Here is a 21,048-nt window from a genome sequence, read left to right on the forward strand (position 1 = left end):
GTTACATCACAAACAAGATGATTCTGAGAAAAAAAAACGACCTTTATCCAGGCGATTTGCCATAAACTTGAAAACATCAAGCCGACTTTTTTCAAGATTACCCAAATGCAATCGGTTTGAATCCTGTCCATTTGTGTCCATCCATGCTTCTCTTTCCTTTTGTTGTATTTCTTTTATGTTGTTAAACAGATTTAAGTGCTTATTGCAACGCTTTAATTTTTTTGGCATTTTGGGTGTCATGAAATTACATGTCCATCATTTTGCGTTTTGACATGGCCCCTTAAATCGCCTTCAGCGGCTCTAGCTTCTTGATTACTTAGCAAACCTCCCAAGTGAATCCATGACTCGATAGCAGGTTACACGCTGCACACTTACAGTTCATTTTTAACAAAATTTTAAAGCTAAAGAAACTCCGGTTAAAATACGATCAAGCGACAATTTTTCGTTTTTGCAAAAATGGGTATATAATTCTGAGAGCAATGGATTGTCCATCAGCTTTCGCCAGCTCTCTCGCGAGCAGCCGCATCCATGGACACAAAGAGTTTGCATAACTGGCCAATCAGATTACACTCTTTGCAGCACAAGATATAACACACCTTAGAGTCACTGCTCTCTTTCCATGGATTATAGATCTCATCATCGACACCATCATCCATTGAAAACACAGTTGATAACAAGTTAACAGACAACTGCTTTAAAAACTTGTAAAGCAGCAAAGGTGTTGGAATTCCTCTATCAAATACTTGCTGTTTAATAAAAAATCCTGTTTGATAAAAAAGTAAAAAACAAATTAGAAAAAAAGACCGAGAATATTGTTAGCCAAAATAATAATCACAAACAAGTCTCCACATTTGGACAGAGTGTGAAAATATCATCACATGGAAACCTCGATGGCACACTTCCAGGTATTTACTCAGAGTTGATTTAAATTGACCATTTAATCAATGTTTATCATACTAATTACGTCATAGCGATGTTTGTTCCACGGTAACTGCACCGGCATTAGGTGTAAAGGAAATTGCATAAGTTGACCTGTTTCTCCTGTGCAGGGTGCAACAAATGCGCTTTATCAAAACATGATGGCATGCAAATTGAACAACAGCTATGTCACCTTCAAGAACATACATAACCACAAGCACTCACTATACAGCTGATGAAGCGTTACTGTACAAACACGTGTTGCACCATGAGAGGAAGCACGAAGGTCTAACTGTAAGTACCTCAAAGGAATGCTAGTAGGACGTACTAGGATTCCTAAACTAATGTTTACTGAATGATGGCCAAATAATTCAAGGAATCGAATTTGGAAGAGAATTATCCACACATGTGAAAACTCTAACAAGAGAGACCAAAACAGAGGAATTTTCCAGCGAACCTGGCAAACTCTCTAACTTTTGGTGGCTCTTTCTTAGGTGGCTTTATGCATTCTAACTGTGCAGCCTTTTCCACTTCAGATGAAAAAAAAAACGCAACATTAATTGTTGCAAATTATTTAGTGAACTGTTAATCAAGCCTTCTTTTCATGTTACATCGAACTGTATGAGGTGTGCCACCCGTCAGTTCACATGAAAAAATGCAACATACATTGCTACAAATTATCTAGTAAATGGTTAAACCTAGTGACATTTTATGTTACATCGAACTGTATGAGGTGTGCCACCCACCAGTTCAGATGAAAAAACGCAACATACATAAGTAGTTGTATGCGTTCATTCAGACCGGATTTGACAGGTAGTCATCAAATGACGTCATCAATCAAAGAACAAAAGAAGGGGGCGTGTATAAATTAGGGGCAAGTTGGGGCATGATGCAACCCCTAACCCTAACATGTGCAACATCACGTGCATCCCAGGTTGTTGCATAAATTAGGGTTAGGTTAATGAGATTCCAGTCATGTACGAAGACGAGGGTTTTTTTTCATCGATGAGAATGACAAAGAAAGGAATGTAACCCTAAAATATAGTTTCGTAAGGAGCACGCACACATGTGTAGCACATAAAATCGCATAAATTAGGGTTAGGTTAATGAGATGCCAGTTATGTACGTGCACGAAGGTTTCTTTTAATGAGAAAGTAAGCGAGATGTGTGTGCTGTGCTTGTCTTGTGTCCACCCGAACCAGCCAGGTGGTAGCGCAAATATATAGCGAAAAGAACAATGGGAAAGGCAGGGAGCCAATGAGTAACAGGTGATGTCACCACTGACCAATGAGACTCTACTGACGTCAGTAGAAAAGAACAATGGGAAAGCCAGGAAGCCAATGAGTAACAGGTGATGTCACCACGGACCAATGAAACTCTACTGACGTCAGTATACATTAACTTAGATGGAAACTTAGTTTAACTTAGTTCGGCTTGGCAACAAATTCAAAATGGCGCATGAGTGGTGATCTGCAATAACGTGAAGTTGTCTATACTACCCGTTTTAAAATGGCGCAGTACAATCTTCCCTCAACAACGAATATTTGTAATAACAAATAGAGAAAAATGAAAAGAACGCAAGGGCATGGGTATTTCATTCTTTCTCTTCTTTTTAAAGAGTGAACAACACAATTAAACGGGAGCTCTTTGCCTCTGGAATTAAATCACTATCCTCACGGATGCAATAAACTACAACTTGAAAAGAACTCTTCCTATACTAGAAAGATTCAATTGCGACTCGTTTCACTTACATAAAATCTACTGGAAAAAAGTCATTTGTATGGTCAACCTCACGCCTTAAAGAAGCTGCGAACTTGTCCAATTCCCGAAACGGATCAATGGTACATGAAGTGATGACTTCTCTTACTATGTTATCAACAATTTTAGATCGTTCTCTTGATTCCCTTACGCGCGCTTCTGTTTTTGCGCGATTCGCACATATTTGAGCCAAACGTCCTTGCGCTGCGTCGAAGAGGAATGATTTAACTCTGTCCTTTTCTGTAACTCTGTCCTTTCGTCCCTCAGTTACCACTCTGCCCTTAAAAAATCAATCAATCAACAAGGAAACATGGAAATTAAACCCTTCAACACCAAATATATTTGTAAGAGTCTCTCAGACAAATCATTTAGAGAATCCGTATCAAAGAAGTCAGAAGAATGAAAACGTTTTTATAATCATCGGAATTAGCCTTTAACATCACCACCTTAGATATATGTAAATACACTTACCAGAGTTTGTATGAAAGAACAACACCTACCGTTCTGCAAAAACATGTTTGCTGATCTTGCGTGGCTGGAATTCTTTCGTGCAATAGCTTTTTTTCTGGTTCATAGCTTCAATCTGTTTGTTGGAATGAGGGTCCATGAACGTATCTTGGAAACTAGAGTCCAGCAGATTGGGACAATATTGCAAGGGCAGAATTTAACACATGCACTGACCCACGGATTACACCGGGCATTGGAACGCTTCCTGGATATTCCTGATTAATTATCGTATTTCTTTTCGTTTAAGTTCCAATCGGGTCGATAATAATTTTCACAGCGCGCGATTTCAAGCAGGAGAGTGGCGTAATGATATTAGACGGTTCGATGAATTCATGAATGTAATGAGTTGCATGCTTAACTCCAATGAACAATTTGAACTGAACGATACCTTTCAATTAGAATTTGTTCACATGCGTGCCAGTCCACAGGGTGGGTGACATGGTAGAGATTATAAGCGCGGTCACCAAGCCTCAACGAAGTTCCGCTTGAAGAAAAAATGTCCCAAAGAATGAACAGAATTTGTGCTGTGCTCGGGCCATCGTTACAGCGAAAGCTCTCGTGGACAACCATCCTAACTGGCGTAGTTTCCAGCGAGGCTTCACCATCCAATGCAATGCGGCTATTGCTTTACATACAGAAGCCAACGTGAAACCCGGCCTCTGTGGAATGGACGAACTAACTCGGTTTTCCCTCGTTTCCTCCCTATTTCTAAAATATCGAATCATTATGGTGGATGTCAATCGCGCGTACGCATGTTTTGCGTTTGGTGAAGGCAAGAAACAATTGGCGATCCTACATGAAAACGGGCATTACAATACCCTCACTTCCTTACCAGGCTTTTTTAGTGCCAGTTATTTCTGCGGGCATTATTTACATCTGTATGACCATTTAGGGCAACATGCATGCCCTAATCCGACTGGAATTCACTGCCCTGCCTGCTGTCAAGAAACATGCTCTGATTACCATGAGGCATACAAGACTAAACGGTTGGCTTCCAGCTGTTGCAATAGCTGTCACTGTGTCTTCTATGGACCCTCCTGTCTGGAACTCCATTATAGTAGCAAAGCACAAGATGGGAAACCTAGCGGTCCTGAAAAACCATCCATCTGTCAAGCGCGACGGAAATGCGCCCATTGCCGAAAACTCCTCGTGGGAAGGAAAGAACAAGGTGATCATTGCTGCGGTTGGGGTGAATGGCCCTTGTGTCGCGAACAAGTGGACCTTAACACTAATTGATGCTACATTCAGAAGGCCAAGGACCCTGATGAAATCTGGGAAGAGAAACGAGCAGTGCAACTGGCCAAGCGAAAAAAATGGCGGCGACAACAAGGAGGAGACTCTGTGGGGTTACGAACCCTACGATCCCATACAGAGACGAAAAACCAGGAACAATCAGACGAGTATAAGGAACCCCTTTTAGTGATTTTGACGTAGGAGCCATGCAGGACACTGGGAAACATATTGCCAACTTAGTCGTAGGAATGACCGCAGAAAATACCGACCCCAACATCTTTCGCGGACCCTAATGCGTTAATCATTTCTTAGAGTGGTCAGAAGTCTTGACGGAAGAGGAAACCCGACAAATCACAGTCTTGGCCCATAATTTTAAAGGGTACGATTCCTATTTTATCGTCGACGCATTGCACCATCGCAAACAAGCAGGTTCGCAATAGCGGTAAAGTACTGGAACTGACTTATCTGGGAGGCCACATTCGTTTTATTGACTCCATGTCGTTTATACCTGGATCTCTCTCTTCTTTCACAAAAACATTTGGACTTGACCCTGATCAATTTAAAAAAGGTTACTTTCCCCATTTATTTAATACCCGGGCCAATATGGAGAATGATTACCACGGTGAACTGCCTCCCATGAAAGATTACATGCCCAAGGGGATGACCAAAGGAGGGAAAGAAAAAATTGAGGAGTGGTATGAAGAGCAGAAAGCAAAGGGAGTTCAATTTCATCTGCACCAAGAGCTCGAAGATTATTGCATCGATGACGTCCGGTTATTGCACAAAGGCTGCCTCACATTTCAACGCAATTTCCGCAAGCGCATTTGGTTTTGCCCCTTTGAACAAATTACTACTGCCTCGACTTGCAATCGAGACTCGCGCCTCAACCGCATGGAAGAAAACACCATTGCCTCAGAACCTCTCTACGGCTGGCGCTTAGATGTCAATAATAATAATAATAATAATAATAATAATAATAATAATAATAACAATCGTTTATTAAGACTCCCTTGTAGTTGGCTATTAACTAAATTAACGAGTTACTTACAAGCAAGAATAAATATTACTATTTACATACTTGAGAATAAAAACTAGCGATAAAAAACGACGTTTCGATCTCTCTGAGATCATTTTCAAGTAGTAAAAGAAGCGAATAAAATCTGCGTATATAAGTACAAATTAAGACGTGAGAATGCCGACACCTCTATCAGCGCGTCGAGGAACACATGAAAGGATCGTCTTCAATCGGGAATCACATTAAAGAGCAACATGGAACAGTCCCTAGTGACATATATCGTGACTTTAAGATCTTGAGAAAGTGCGAAAGTAAATTCGATTGCCTCATCTACGAAATGCTTTTTATAAAGGAGCTTAAACCAACTTTGAACAAACAGTCAGATTCAATCCGTGCGAAGTTATTTATATAGTTCTTTATAGCGTTTTGGTATCTTAACACTCACGCTTTAGCGTTTTAACCAACAGTCATGTAGATTTAATCCGTGCAAGTTATTTATATAGTATTTTAATATTTTAACACTTACATTTTAGCGCTTGTATTTACATATTTTATCTTTGGACATTCTCACGTCTTAATTTGTACTTATATATGCAGATTTTATTCGCTTCTTTTACTACTTGAAAATGATCTCAGAGAGATCGAAACGTCGTTTTTTATCGTTAGTTTTTATTCTCAAATGTGTTTCAAAAAAACTACTTATAAGTATTTACATACTGTAGTAATATTACTTTCTACATATAAATCAAATAAATCAATGCTCTTATTTAGGGGAAATATCTAAACATGAAAAACTCCTCTGTTCTGTTTAGATTACAGTTCCTCCTGTCCCTAAAGAAGTGCTCTCAGGGAATATGGACATGTATTACTGATGCAAGGCAGAAGTGCATTTAGAGGGTAATGGTCGTTATTCTCTTCATATATTTGTCACAAAGCCAACTCCTCCTATGTTCGAGAGTGTCTAGACCTGCTGCTAAAAGCCCAGCATTATAACTATCTATGTAAGGAAATACTATGCGCAAAACCCTTTTTTGAAGAGATTCTATTTTATCTGAAAGGTAGCCGGGGATTGCCTGCCATATTGGAATGGCATATTCTTACACAGGTCTTATAGTGTTTAGGTAGACTTTCAAAATAGACATTTCATCCATGCCAGCTCTCTTTAACAACCGCAACTTGCTTTCTTACAAATATATTCCACGTGGGTATTCCATTTAAGGTCACAGTCAACATGGACACCTACGATGTTATAAGTTGACACACGCTCTATTACTTTGTTTCCAATAATTATTGGACTTAAAGGAAAGTTGGAATAATGCATGAGATTTATCAACATTTCCTGAATTCAGCAGGCTAATGGAATTCCTAGGTAGAATCTCAAAAGCAGAAGTATCATCCACGTACTTGATGTGTAACTTCCAGTCCGACAGTAGTCTATAGGTCATCACAGAGAAAAGAATCACGCCGAGCTTCATCCCTTGAGGCACACCACCGTTAAGAACCTTCCAATCGGACAAATTACCACCAATTCTCACAGCCTGGCACCGGTTAGTCAAAAACGCACGAATTCAGCATAGCAGGGCCTCATCGACATCGAGTTGTTCAAGTTCCGTTAAGTTTAAGTTCCGACTATAAACTTTCTGGTCTGCTGATGTTGGTAGAATGTAATTCGAGTTTCCTTCAGAAACTGGCGCAGAAGATCTTAAATTCGTTATATTAGACGTTTGAGACGGGTCAGGATTTGCTTGAATATCCATGCATTCAGTTAGATCCTTGGGAGGAAGGTACAGGCAAATAAAGCCATGCTTTGTCCATCCATTAACTGGTCTTTTAGGAGCGTTCGATAAATCCCGATGTTTTGCAACCACAGCACTTATAACAGGCGAATATTCGGCAAGAACATACTTGCTAGGCACTACTAGAGTGTTAACCATTAGTTGGAAGTCAGTAGCAAAGTGAACTCGTAGCGACAGCAAGGGGAATATTAATAAATGTACAGAACTAAATCGTAAGGCAGCCATCTTGGCATGCATACATGCATAATCAATTATTCCAAAGCGGCTATGGAATGGTTAACGTTTGACGAACAGCAATTGTGTCGAGACGCTTGGCTTGCATGTAGTGATGAAGAACAAAAGCAGCTGGAAGAAATTTTCTTGGAAACAGGTGATGATAGCTCTGACCCGTGGTTCCGTCAGCGAATACAGCATGCTAGAAATCATGGCGAGTATTGCATTCCAGACATCTGATGGGCAGTTTAGGGCTATGATGTTCAGACCAACACGGTTTACGAGTTTCTTGGCTGTTTCCCAAGTGTTTTCCTCAGCGCTCAGAAACCTACCACCGCCTGAACGATCGCTCCATGGCCAATGTTCATCAAGAAACCTTGCTGGGATTACAAAGTCTGTCTGATCAAAGCTATACAGTAAAAACCATCTGGGAGTGCGAATGGCTGAAATGTAAGAACCACGATCCGGAAAGGTTCTTCCGTCGTTGAGTGTGTCCCAATAATGCCGACAGGCTTTGCACATCAAATTATATTTCAAGACGGATAGGTCGCACTCCAAGGTCTGTACCTTTTGACGAGAGCTCTCTTTCGGCCTGTAACGTTTGCAATTTGTGCTGCAACCCCTCAGTTTGTAGTTTCCAGCGCCTTGCTTCTTGATACACTACAATGAGATTGTGCAATACTGCTCTATTCATGGTCTAGGATGACAGCAAAACAATTCCTCGTTCAGTCCTTGACGAAGGTCATTAGCTTTCTGTCGTATCCACGCACGACAACGGTTTATCAAAGATCTCACATTCAGAGTTTCAAAGAATTTGCGGTAGAATACAAACTCGATCATGATGAAGAACGGTGAACACAGCAACCATCTAAAGCATTATTCAGTCCCCGCCAAAAGCCAGCGCCTTTTTGATTCATCAACAATTCGCGTCGCTTTTTTTAGGAAGTTTTGCAGCGGGCCAGGGTTCGCAAAGTCTGTTTTTGAGGACACCATGCTCAGACCGTGGTTGGAGGTAAGGGTACTCTCCCTTTCAAAGAATTCAAAATGACTTCGCTGACAGCATTGATTTGATCAGCATTGGCGTGACGTAAAAGATCTTGACACTGTAAATGACGCAGCTGTCGTAGGAACGTAAGTTGTCTACCTAAACAGGGAGGCCGTGCCGCGGGCATGACGTGATTCGATAGGTACAAATACATGCGGGTACTCTTGCGAAGGTAATAGGTTGGTCCACAGACAGTAGTCATCTGAAGAGGCTGGGTGTAAGTCAAACATTAAATTGCCAAAGGGGTGTTCTGTGGCACGACAAAATATCTGCATAACACCTTTGACCTCGGCTGGAAACGCCTGACACAACAAAGCTCGTAACCCTGTGCAATCCCGAGGATTCTTGATATGTAATGTGCATTGCATGACACAGCCTTGGCGTAAGGGCCCAGCGGAAACAGATCTTGACACAAATACAATACGGTGATGTTCCGATGGTGGGAATGTTTTGTGAATACCCTAGGTCCAACACACGCTTTTCTCTTCCCCCCTCGTCCATCAAATCATCCAACAATAGCACCCCACCACCTCGTGGTGCAAACCAAGCGTCCAATTCCAGTGTATAGCATCCTCTTTTTGCATCATTTTAAACGTAGGCTGCCATGCTCCATAACAATAGTGTTTGGTAGGGGGTGGTGGGTCCATGAAATGAGAAGCATGTTTCAACAATTCCCGTGTGAAGGTGGTCTTACTGCAGCCGAAGGACCGGTCACTAAAAGACTGCACAGGGTTAAAAAAAAAAGCCTTCTCTCTCCGGTCCTGGCTGAGTCATAGTCCTATCTGATCCTCTCCCCCACGTTTCACCGTCTTTTATCTAAAGCCTTTTTGATACTGTACCCTGCCGCGGCACTCACACCCCCATAGGCGGCTGCTTTACCAGCGGCAGTCAATGCAGGAAGGGCTAACGCGAGTAATGGAAAAATACCTCCTTCTAGGGTTTGGTTCACCGCCTAGTTCGAGTAACCCATGTTTTATGGCGAGGAGCGCGTTTTTGACGTGTTCGTGTTGCAGGCATGATGTCAAATGATATATGTGTGTAATGGGGGGTCTTTTTTAAAAAGAACAATGACAACGGAACGGTTTTTTTTTTTTTTTTTTTGTTAGCAATTTATTTCAATGATACATAGCTTCGCGCCTAGAACAACACGCCTGACTATTTTCTACACCGTCCACAATATCCGTTTGAAGTGATGGGGGTAACTGTACTAGGATGCGATGGCCTGCTTGGTGATCGTTGGCTACTAAATCATGTAAAGAAAAATCATCCATGAATTCATGCATGCTCTTGCCTCGACATTAAAGCGCAATGCACGCAAGAGTGGCTGATCAAACTTTGTAAGCTTTTCTTGTTGTGGTGGATGACGGGAAAATAGCGCCAGATCCATTCCAAGACATGAGGTACTCCGTGCGTATCCATAGGAAGCCCATAACTGTCGAGGATCTCACAGGTATCTCCCAAAGTCCACAAACCCAACAAATGATGTCCAGGTTGTCCTTTAGGGTCTGTGTTGACAATCATAGCCCTATGCATTTGTCTCCCGGCCGTTTGGCGGAGTGGTGGTAATTGATCTTCAGGGTACACACCCCAAAACACGCGTCTCAATACTGTTACACAGGTAATGCAAGTGGTTGTATACAGAAAGGTCTGAATTTTAAATGTCGTAATTCACCACGTGCACGCCCATGCCACTGATATCCATCATGCTTTCAAACTCGCCCCAGACCACCACCATCAGATTTTGACCAGGATTAGCCCCAAAATTGATCTCCAGGGTGACATCGCCTTGCTGTTGTGGGTTTCGCAAGGGTTTATCCGCATCTCCTCCTGTGACATTATTAAACAGGTACAGAGTGCAATTCTTGTTGTGGCCCCAATCCTCTGGTTTCTTGGTGTTTACCCAGAGCACAGCTGGCTTGCAGGAAGCGATGGTACCCCCACAAATCTTTCTTGTTATCATTCTGATTGACTTCCAAGGTTTCGTACAGATATTCCTCAACGCATATGATTTGACGAATGCGGGTCACCCTAAACTTTTGGAAGGCAAATGGGTAATGATCTAAATTTACGTTGTATGTGCAACTGTCCAGTAATCCCACCATTAGACGATCTGGTATGTGGCCTTGAAACAGATCTGTTTTCTTAAACATGGTGCTCTCCCCGTCAAAGTTGAATGTCTGGACATCCATGTACACGGTAAGATACCGTGCCACATGCCTTTGTTATGCCTTCGTTTAGTCAGTGCAGCACAAGTGGTAGGGTTTAAGGTCAGCCTACAGAGATAAAATTTGGATTGGATATCATTCGGACCCACGGTTGGGTACTTTTTGTCTGTCATCCTTGTACCAAAACAAAAGAACTCGGGACTGTTAAAGGTGATTCGCAGCTTGATTTCAATACCAGGAACTAACACGGTTCCGGTATGAGAAGCTTCCAAATGCGATTTCATGATCAGCCGCGTTAACTTCCAAGTTTTTGGAGAACGGATGGCCGTTGGAAGTTAACACTTTCAAGGGATTTGTCTCTCCAGTGGCAAACACACCAGCGTTAAGGGGGCGGTCATCATTCACAGCATTGGTGGCTTGCAGGGAAGCATTCACATTCAAATAATTCACCCAACCTTGTGGGGCCAGTAATGTTTCACCTTCACTGGGTGTGTAATTCAGCAAGGTTTCACCAAAGGGTCGGTAGGCATACATGCCCGTCTGTTTGGTCATTAACGTACCATTCAATTGCATGTCAAATTGCTGGATAATGGTGTGCGCCACATTATTGACCAGGTAAACGTACTTGGTGTAATCGTCTTCCGATTGATTTGCTTCAGCTGCCGTGACTTGCCCGTCCACATACAAACCAGCATTGTTAGCACCGGTAGGTAGTCTCATGTCAAAGGTTAAATAACTTTGATTCAAATCGACAGAATCTTCCAATTCGGAAATAGTGAATTCCAAGGGGGTAATACTGCTATTGTTGAGCAGGGAGTAACCCACCCATTGAGACCCTTGAATAGCCACATCTTGCGCTTGCAAAGCCCAGAAATTCAATAACTTGCTCACGACGACCGTCAACGTTGTTTGTGGGTTGTTCATCAAAGCCGTCTGGGTTTTATCTGTGTTGTCCACTGACAGAACAGATTGTAGTCCAAGGTTGTTGGTGGTGGTGCTACGTGATTGGAAATCCACCCACCACGCTGTCCCCACCCCCACAATCGCTGTTCGCGTCTAGGAATGGATCGGACTACCAATCGCGGCATGATGGATTCGGTGTCCCTGTTGGTGGTCGAGTTAGTCTGAGATAATTTGGAAGGGGGAACGGCTCGATATATGGGCCCATTGACCTTGTGGGCAAGGCCACCGATTTAACCATAGCAAGAACACAATCACGCACCCTACATTGATAGGCGACGAACTGACCCATAGGTCTTGTGGGACAATACCCTCTGAGGGCCATTGCTCGATAGTGTCTCAGAGCTCTGTAGGGCAACAAGCACGCAAGGAGCTCACCTCGCAGGTCCATCACCAGCAGTGCCAAGTATTGCACAACAACATACACAGAGACCACATTGTATCATTTGAAACGAGCAAACTTTATTCAAGCCATTTTATACGAGAGGAAATGACAAAGACAATGTCTTGGTCTAAATCGGACTCTCCTAATATGTAATTATGCTCCAGCATGCGTTCAGTCAACTTTGTCATCCACTGCCCACTTGAATTGATTGATATTCATCATGTTGACTTGCACGTCTAATCCAGCCCCAGACCTCGTTAGCGTTGTGTAAAACAGAAAATCGTATTTTGGTACCAGATGGTAGAGGTTGAGGCGAGTGTCAGGCATGGACATACTGCTCAAGGCAACTCACCAACCCTCTCCTGGCAATGTCAGTCGCTGGGGCAGCCGGACCTTAAAACTGGATGGTGGGTTATCTGGAAATTTAGGTGAGGGATCACTCGGTAAGGTCAAATAGAAATCACCAATGGTTCTCTCACCCTTTCCACTTGCGAATGGTCTTCGCATCGATCCAACTGTCGTATTTATCAGACCATCTTTGCCAACGCACTTTGACCTACTTTCCTTTGTATCCTAAAATCTTTTCTATGCGAAAGAGTCCGTCATCTGGTATGGTCACCTTCCACTGAAGTTCCATCCCATTCTTGTACTTTGTTGGTGGATACTACCCCTGGCACGACCTGGCGGATAACAAAAACCTCTGCTGTCCACCAGGGCAAATACCCTTTTCGAAATGGTCGAAATGGTCTTCTTCAAACGCACCCGTGTCCCTTTTACCAAAAGCGTCTGTTTGTTCTTTTTCGTAGCTAGGAATCGTTTGTTGTATAGACGCTGCCATACTTGGGCCTCGTTGACGTCAGTTACGTCTTTTGAAGCTATGCAAATGCTCTGATGCACGGTAGCGTTGTATCCCTGCATGATACTCTGCAAGACCTGTAAGTATGCCCGTGTGTTCTTGGCTGTCAAGTACCAATACAGTTTATCTTTCAAGGTGCGATTGAACCGTTCCACTAGGGCGGCTTTAGCGTCCCCGTGCATGCTAAAATGATGAATGCCGTGCGTTTTCATCAAAGTCTGGAACGTGCGATTGTAAAATTCTTTGCCCACATCTGTCTGCAATTTTTGGCGGTGTGCGCCCGCACCGTGTCAAGATGGTTTGCACGGCCTGTGTGACTGCTACCCCTGTCTTTTTCTTCAAGGGTTCGACCCAAGCACATTTGGACAACACATCCACTACCTTTAAGGCGTACCAGTTTCCTTTGTTCCAACGTGCTAACCCTTGCAATTCAATCAAATCGGCAACCCATTGTTCATCGATGTTAAAAACTAAGGTGGGTAATGTAGGAAAATGTTTTCGGCGGGGACGGTGTAACGTGTAGCTTAAGACCCCTTGCAGTAGGTTTTGGGCCTCTCGCCTTTTTTAACCAATGTGCTTTGGCAAAAGCTTGGACCCCACCCAAACTACCTGGCTCCCCGGGGAACTTGTACGTTGTAACGGTTTCATGACACTAACCACTTCACAGTTTTACATCAACATTTTATTTATCTTGTAAAATGAAACACACAGTTTTTGCATCCCCCAAAATTACAATTGGATGGTTTCCAACAAAGAATCTCTTCGGGCGTGCCTTCCACATAGCATTCATTTTTCTCTTCTGTGCACAGTTCACACAACAACAAGTCTAACACGTCGCTCAGCCACGAGTGCCACAGGATCACTTCACGACATTTGGCCTCGTACAATGCTTGGTAACTCTGATTTAAACGTTTCAGACCGTTCAGTTGTCGTCTCATTTCCAAAACACGATTATCTATCTCCTTTATATCTTCCTCTCCCTCTTCTTCTATGCGTTTTTGCGCCATTTCCTCCTCCTGTTTGATGGTGGCCCATCATGTGGTATGTTTGATGATAGACTTTTCGAGATGGTGGCGACGCTTATCCAGGTTCTGCACTGTTTGGTGTTGACCTTGCATATCACTGTCTTTCATGGAATCATCCACAGATTTCAATTCCTTGACTTTTTCTTTCAATGCCTGTTCAATGTCAAAGGCTTGACGATGCCTTATTTGCCTTGTCCTACGGGCCTTGTATAAACTCATTTTGTCATTCATGGTCTTTTTCTATCCCTGTCGCTGTCAACTGTCGTTTTGGTGAAACAGTGAGTTCTTTTTATACATGGATCGGGACAGTGATTCGCTGAATGCAACAATCCAATGTCGCGCTTCGAGCAATCAATATTGTCTTTCTCCTTAATCTGTCTTTGCACCCATCGATCATGGAAGGGTACCATATGGTGTTGTTCTACCAGGGAAAACATCATAATACTTTCTTCATGCCAAAATTTTAAAATATCATTTTTGTTGACCGATAATATGGTTTCTTTAAGACATGCATCAGATTCTCCTGCTCTATTAAGCTTTGAATAACGCTCCCAAGCTTTTCCAGAACGCTTCGGTTATATCCTTAGGCATTGGAAGGCGACAAATCTTTCTTTGGAGATGGTGCTCGTGTAACTGCTGCTTTTGAACTCGAAGAATTCTTTGAAACTCTGAGCAACACAAGGTAACTTTGTCTTCATCCACATGGTTTGTGCTACGAATTCCTTCGAGACAGTCTCGTGTCTTTTTTCTCTTTTTAAAAAGAGCTCTTGACACCTCACTGTAGAAATGAACGTTTCTCGTCCAAAGGTGATATGAAAAACAGTGAGGAAGAACGACGCTTTTATAACCGTAAAACGTTTGTCCCTCAAGGTATGATAGACTGGTGACATCATTAGGAACCAATCACAGAATGGTATATTTTGCTTTTCATTGGCGCTCTATTCCCCCAGTGAATCGAAAACATGTTCTGTAAACTGCGCCACGGGTCTGTATGAGCTTCCATGTTTCGTGTACCAATGATGGCGCATGTTTTATCCATCAATGACACAATCGGTTCTAAGCAGGCTTCAAATCTGTCCTCAACACGATCATACTCGAACCAGCGATTATGTGTCATCGAGTACAGATACAAGGGTTTGAGCATCAGGCGTGCCATCTCTACGCCCAACCCCGTCCCACCTTCCACACACTCTAATCCTTGACTCTTTTTTGCGCAAATTTCCCAAAAGCGTACACAGTATCAGCTTTCTTTATAATCCAAAAATTGCGTCGCAATAACCCGTTGACTTTACAAGATGATGATGCGTATGTACGCTGTAACCGTTTATTGACAGCTCGACAGGCGTGATCCGCTTCTGTGTCTGAGGAGTTACACTTGAACATATTCATGCGCGGTACATTAAGGGACAAATCCCCCGGATGAGAAACTGCCGAGTCTTCAACAAGTTTGGGATCACGACCTCAACAGAGACGCCATCATTTCCCACCCCCTCGGTTGATAGGGTGGTTGTAAGGGAGAATGCACATAGCTCGCATCTCACATTGCCACGCCTATCGTATGGCCCAGGCATTGGTGCCTTTAGCGCCCCCAATGATCACGGTGATCTGGCACGGCTTCTACTTTTGATCAATCTCACTCACAACGACAACTACATCAATCAAATAGTTGCATTCTCTTTTTATTACACCATTGAACCAATTAAAAAAGTATTTTACAATATTGAGCACAGTTCATGCGGTCTTTGAAAAACATCCATCATATAGGCGCTGGGCCATGCGACAAGCCATTTGAAAGGCGGATGGTGCTTGGGATATGTTCTCCGACAATCTTCCCCTCTGCTTGTATGGGTGACGTGAAAATGGCACTACTTTCTGTTTCTTCTTTGGTTGGTACGCCACCAGGCGTGGTTTAAAGCCTGGGTATTGAGGATGTTGCGGTGGCGGATTCAGTTTCTCTAAGGTGAAGACTAGGATCTTGTGGTTCCAGGGAGTGTCCAACCATCGGACGTAGGGGCATGTGCGGCTCTGACAGCTGAAATACATGCTTCCAGGGTTCTTCTCAGTTTTGCTCTGTTTCAGAGTGGAAGGTTTATCGCAGTAACACAGCATCTTTGGCCATTCAGAATGCATTTTGTCGACGTTAATCACAAGCTGATGGCAGCGTTGTTTCTCCACCGCTTGAAAGTACTGGTGTACTTCTTGTTGGCTTGCAATGAAGGCACAGGGGTATTCAGGACATTTCACGTAATTAAAACCGTATCGTGTCGTATCAACTTCTGCTGACAGGTCATCAGGGATCTGCTTCATGAGTTCTTCAATAGTGGTGGGCTCATTAGGCTCCCACACTTTCCCTTCTTGGTAGGTCTGCTCCACGACTTGCACAGCGGGTGTTGGTGGGATGGGGGAAAGGGGTGGCCATTCCTGTATCTCCTCCATAGTCATAGCGTTGTTTCCTCCACATGTTTGTGTGACTTCTGGCTTCTTCTTGGAAGGTGGTCTGGATGGCCAAGTGGGCTTTCGAATTGGTACGACTTGTTCTTTCTTCTCTGACATGAAAAAGTGAGCTAGAGCGACGCTTTATAAGCACAAAACGTTTGTCCCTCAAGGTATGATGGGCCGGTGACATTATTAGGAACCAATCATTGAATGAGGTGATTGGTTTCCGACGAGGTCATCTGGTGTGGTTGTGATTAGTTTCCTTTCCTTTGTCTTGTCTTTGTCTTGCTGCCATCTCTTATTCACAGTTCAACTCTAGAGCAGGACAGATCTCTCTCTCTCTCTCTCCAAACAAGGCTAGTCACATATATTGATATCGGCGCTATACAAGTTTATCATTATGACACGTGATGTTGCATGTGCTAGGGTTAGGGTTACACCGCATTGTGTCATGCCCCCCAACTTGCCCCTAATTTATGCACGCCCCTTCTTTTGTTCTTTGATTGATTACGTCATTTGATGACTACCTGTCAAATCCGGTCTGAATGAGTGCATACAGCTACTTACATAGTTCCAAATTATCTAGTAAACAGTTAATTAAGCCTTCTTTTCATGTTACATCGAACTGTATGAGGTGTGCCACCCGCCAGTTCAGATGAAAAAACGCAACATATATTGTTACAAATTATCTAGTAAACAGTTCATTAAGCCTTATGTGCAACAAACCGCTATTACATGTATTGTCACTACCACAGTTCCTGAAAGCTGGTGATTCACTGTCTGTGACACTTTGTTTGGAATTCTAACAAACATGGAAGCAGCAATGAAGTGCCTTTCGGTAAGTGCCTTTCGATAAGCTCCTGCTAAGTGCATTTTTTTTTGCCATGATTATCTTGGGAAAAAAATCAACTCAATAAATTACGTGACTTCTTACTCTGTATAGTCTTTTCTCTCTCCTGCCAAAAAGCAACTGTGAATGGCACAGTAGACACGCTGGATGCATTTACATATCTTGAAATCACTATAATGAACAAAGTATGGGCACATTATTTTTATTTTTTGACTGCTTCAAACAAATTAATTTTTCAGTAGTGAGCACTGAAAGGATAGCAGACTTGGGGAGGAAATGTGAATGATTTTGCCCCTCTTATCCATGTAAATGGGTCAACAAAGTTTTATTCAATCCACCCACTCTCCCCCTCCCCCGCAAAAAAGAACAACAACCAAACGACAACAACTACCTCTAACTGAAAAAATTATGTCCAGGAATGACTCTAATTAGATGTACGTCCATTTAAGTTTATAAGTGTCCCCTTGCCCTTCTCCCCAACTTCAACATCACTTGTGTGTCTCGGAATAGAGCCCTTTCAGTTAATTCTGAATCTTGAGGACAACACTATAAGATTGCTTTACATTTGAAAGGTTTGTTCTCTCATGTAGGGGAGAGAGCAACCATCGTTTGTCCTCCAGATTGGGAATTACCAAAACGGGTATACAGGTTTTGCATGGCAGGAACAATAGATTCTTTTTCCCATGTTCTTTCTACTGCAAAACATTTTCAATGTTCCTGCCATGTAAAATAGCTATCGTGCAAAACCTCTACATACCGACAATTTATGTCACGAAGACTAGTGTTCCCCAAATACTGCTGCTCAAGTAAAGATAAACAGCCGCTTTTATCCTAAGCTAAAAATAACGCTAACCAACAACCTTAATATTATTGTCGAAACTGGTAACAAAATACTTAGACTTAAAGGGACACTTCATGTTGGATGTCAAAATTAACCATGCATCTAATTAGATGCAATCCTGGACATAAGTGCCCTAACCCTAACCTGCAGTGACAACTGGCGGCAATGTGATACTGCAGAGGCAGACGATTTGAGATCTAGAATTTTCGGAGCACTTGTTGTAAAATATCTTGCTTGCCTGCCTGTCCTAAGATTTTCGAACATCTCAAACATGGTATAATTGCCCATTTTTTAACGTATTTTTACCCTAAAAAGTCACCAATAATCTTCAGGAGCCTTTTTTCTGTCCGAAATTTTCGAAAAGGTAAGTTTTGATCCCTGTAATTTTCGGATCACTAGACTTTCAGCTAGGGAATCCGAACAGATGAAAACTTTTTAGGGGATAAAATATGCTTATGTCTACCCTTTAAGAACTAAAATACGTTTAACAATGCAATAATTAAGTGGTTTTGAACTATATTCTCGTTTGGTGCCCCTGATACTGGCTAAAATCAATACAAAAATAGTTTAAAAGGGTTCGTTTTCTCAATGGTTTTCTCTAAGATTGTGGTCTTTAAATTCGCCTTAACTTGAATCTTATTGAACACTGGTATCTTTTTTCTTTGAAATCTCTTCAATTTGCATGCATGGAAAATTCACTGCATACCTTGGGGATGATCGGCAATATTCAGTATTCCAAAACGGAGAGATATCCTCATTTTGCTATAAGTATCATAGGAACGATGAAAACCACTGAGGTAGTTGAGTGTGTAGGAACTTCGTGGAGAATAGAAACAAACAACTATTGGCGGCTGTGGATGTCTTGTTTCCAACACTTCATTTCTAAAATTGTCCTGCAAAATCCCAGTTTCATTATTCAACACAAGTAAATCTCTTAATCTCCCGAGTTAAGTTACAAAAAGCTGACATGAGGATTAGTTGAACACTTGAGAGATAAAGAAATTGCGTAAATTAACTTCTTTGAAGTCTTAAAGCTTGCTCCTTTGGCAACTCATTAAGAATTTAATTCCAAGAATCAATTTTACCCCATCTCCTCCATTATACCATCATGTATCTCTGTGGGACTTGGGGTGGCTCACTACAGGTTTTCAACAAGTTTCCACTGACTCCAATAACACATCATCAACATGCAACTGATGTGTTGGCTGATACACGACCAGTGCATTCAGCCAACTAGTCGGCGGACAAGGAAAAACATGAAAACAGTTTCGGTTAAGACCCTTCCTTGGCAGGAAGCGCAATGCATCTCTTCAAAATTCTTCATAAAATGCGGCAACTGAAGTCTATCGAAGAATCAGCCATTAGTCTTTAAACATTTCTGAAAGCCACCAGATATCCAAAAGTGAATCATCAATATACATGTCGACTTCAAACTGTTCCTTCACTAAGCGCTAGTCCATGATAATTAGGAACTTCAAAGATTGTTGATGACGGAGTCGACCGACAGTTGGTCACTTTAATTTCAGTCAACTTATGTTTGAGGAAAAATATCTAAACGGTCTAGTTTCCATTCTCTCACTGAGCAATACTTTTGAATTATTTTAAGTTTTTTCTAGGTAATATACAGTGTAGTAACGAGAATATTTGTGGCTCAAAAATACACATATCTCCAACGTATTAAATAAATTAAGACCAATAAGCCTTTAAATGAAAGAACTACAATGTAAATGCTTTAAATGGACCCACAACATTAACAGAATTACATGCATAATAATCTGTGATAAATAGACACATAATAGACTGTTTTTTCTTAATAAAATATGATCCTGCACCTGTTCATGATTTTAATAATCCACAGCCCTTTACTGACCAGATTTAGATGTATAGCATGGCTGTTCAAAGCCACCAAGGAAATCTCAAGACTTCTTTCTCCTACATCGTGTATGCCTTCAAGTACAGCAACAGGTCTCTTTTTGTCTTTCCATTCTGAATTGTAGACCAATAACAACAACACAACTTTTAAAATTAATTAATTATTCATCAAAGTTAAGAGCAAGTTTCAATCGAGTGTCGTAAAACCAAAACCAACGTAATTACTTTGGCCAATCAAAAAGGATGGAGACAATCCTGGACCAGTAAATCAATCAAAACTCAAAGTAATTACACATAACCGAAGCAAAGCGCGGGAAAATGTGCACGCACAAGCCACGATAAGTTTTGGTTTCACTTCTGCTTGGTTGAAAAAGTGGTGCGAGAACTTTGAACCAATCACTGAGTGAAGTAATGCAAAGCCAAAGCAATTCACTAATTACTTTCGACACTCAATTGAAAACCACTCTATGACCAATCAGCAGGTAATATTTGAGTCAAATGTACTCCTCTGTAAACCGTGATACAAATCAACAGGGGTTGATGAATTATTAAACAGTAGAATTAATTAAATTTAAAATAATCATGTACATCACATGCAACAATCAAAGTCAATTATGAGAATTCAGCTTGGTAACAGCTTGTTTAGGGGACACATATGTTACTGTAATATGTTGTACATGAAGATAAAATGTGAGTGGGAGATCTGTATGGGTGTCAACGATGGCAAGCCGAAGAAGATCGACCCATTGTTAATGCTCATATACAAATCAGACGTGGCTACTTTATCGCACTGTCTTGTGAAACTAAACAATAAACTAAATACAGTAGAGATCTGCAGCAAAAGCTAATGGATACTAACAGTAATTAGCTGAGAACGAGTTTGTATTTAGTAAGAATGAAAATTAAACCTAACCTGCAGAGCTAAAAACGATGACAGCTGGTAGTTGACTGATATTTAATGCCTTTGTAATATTCCTGTTGATGGAACGTGAATGTACAGTTTACATTAACAATTCAGCACCTTATGAAATCAGTTACTTTTGAGAAGAAAGGTTATTCATTCATTTATTCCATCTTAAGGGTGACACTAACGTCGTATAGATTTCCCTCTGTATGACACTAGATGATTTACTCTTCTCTGGGGTAGATATGTCCAGTAATGCAAGTTATAAG

General features: G+C 41.8%; 1 protein-coding gene across 1 annotated transcript in view; it reads right to left on the reverse strand.

The window, feature by feature from the left end:
* The window catches only part of LOC138024820 (uncharacterized), a 53,174-nt gene that overhangs the window by 20,071 nt on the left and 12,055 nt on the right, over positions 1–21,048 (reverse strand). Inside the window, exons 7-11 of the mRNA XM_068871996.1 lie at positions 20,789–20,850; positions 19,874–19,989; positions 18,710–18,896; positions 17,247–17,333; positions 597–763 (exon numbers count right to left, since the gene is read on the reverse strand). Coding sequence (XP_068728097.1) covers positions 597–763; positions 17,247–17,333; positions 18,710–18,896; positions 19,874–19,989; positions 20,789–20,850 — 619 coding nt within the window. The remainder of the gene's footprint in view (positions 1–596; positions 764–17,246; positions 17,334–18,709; positions 18,897–19,873; positions 19,990–20,788; positions 20,851–21,048) is intronic.

The sequence above is a fragment of the Montipora capricornis genome, chromosome 11 (assembly GCF_036669925.1).
Source record: "Montipora capricornis isolate CH-2021 chromosome 11, ASM3666992v2, whole genome shotgun sequence".
NCBI lineage: Eukaryota > Metazoa > Cnidaria > Anthozoa > Scleractinia > Acroporidae > Montipora > Montipora capricornis.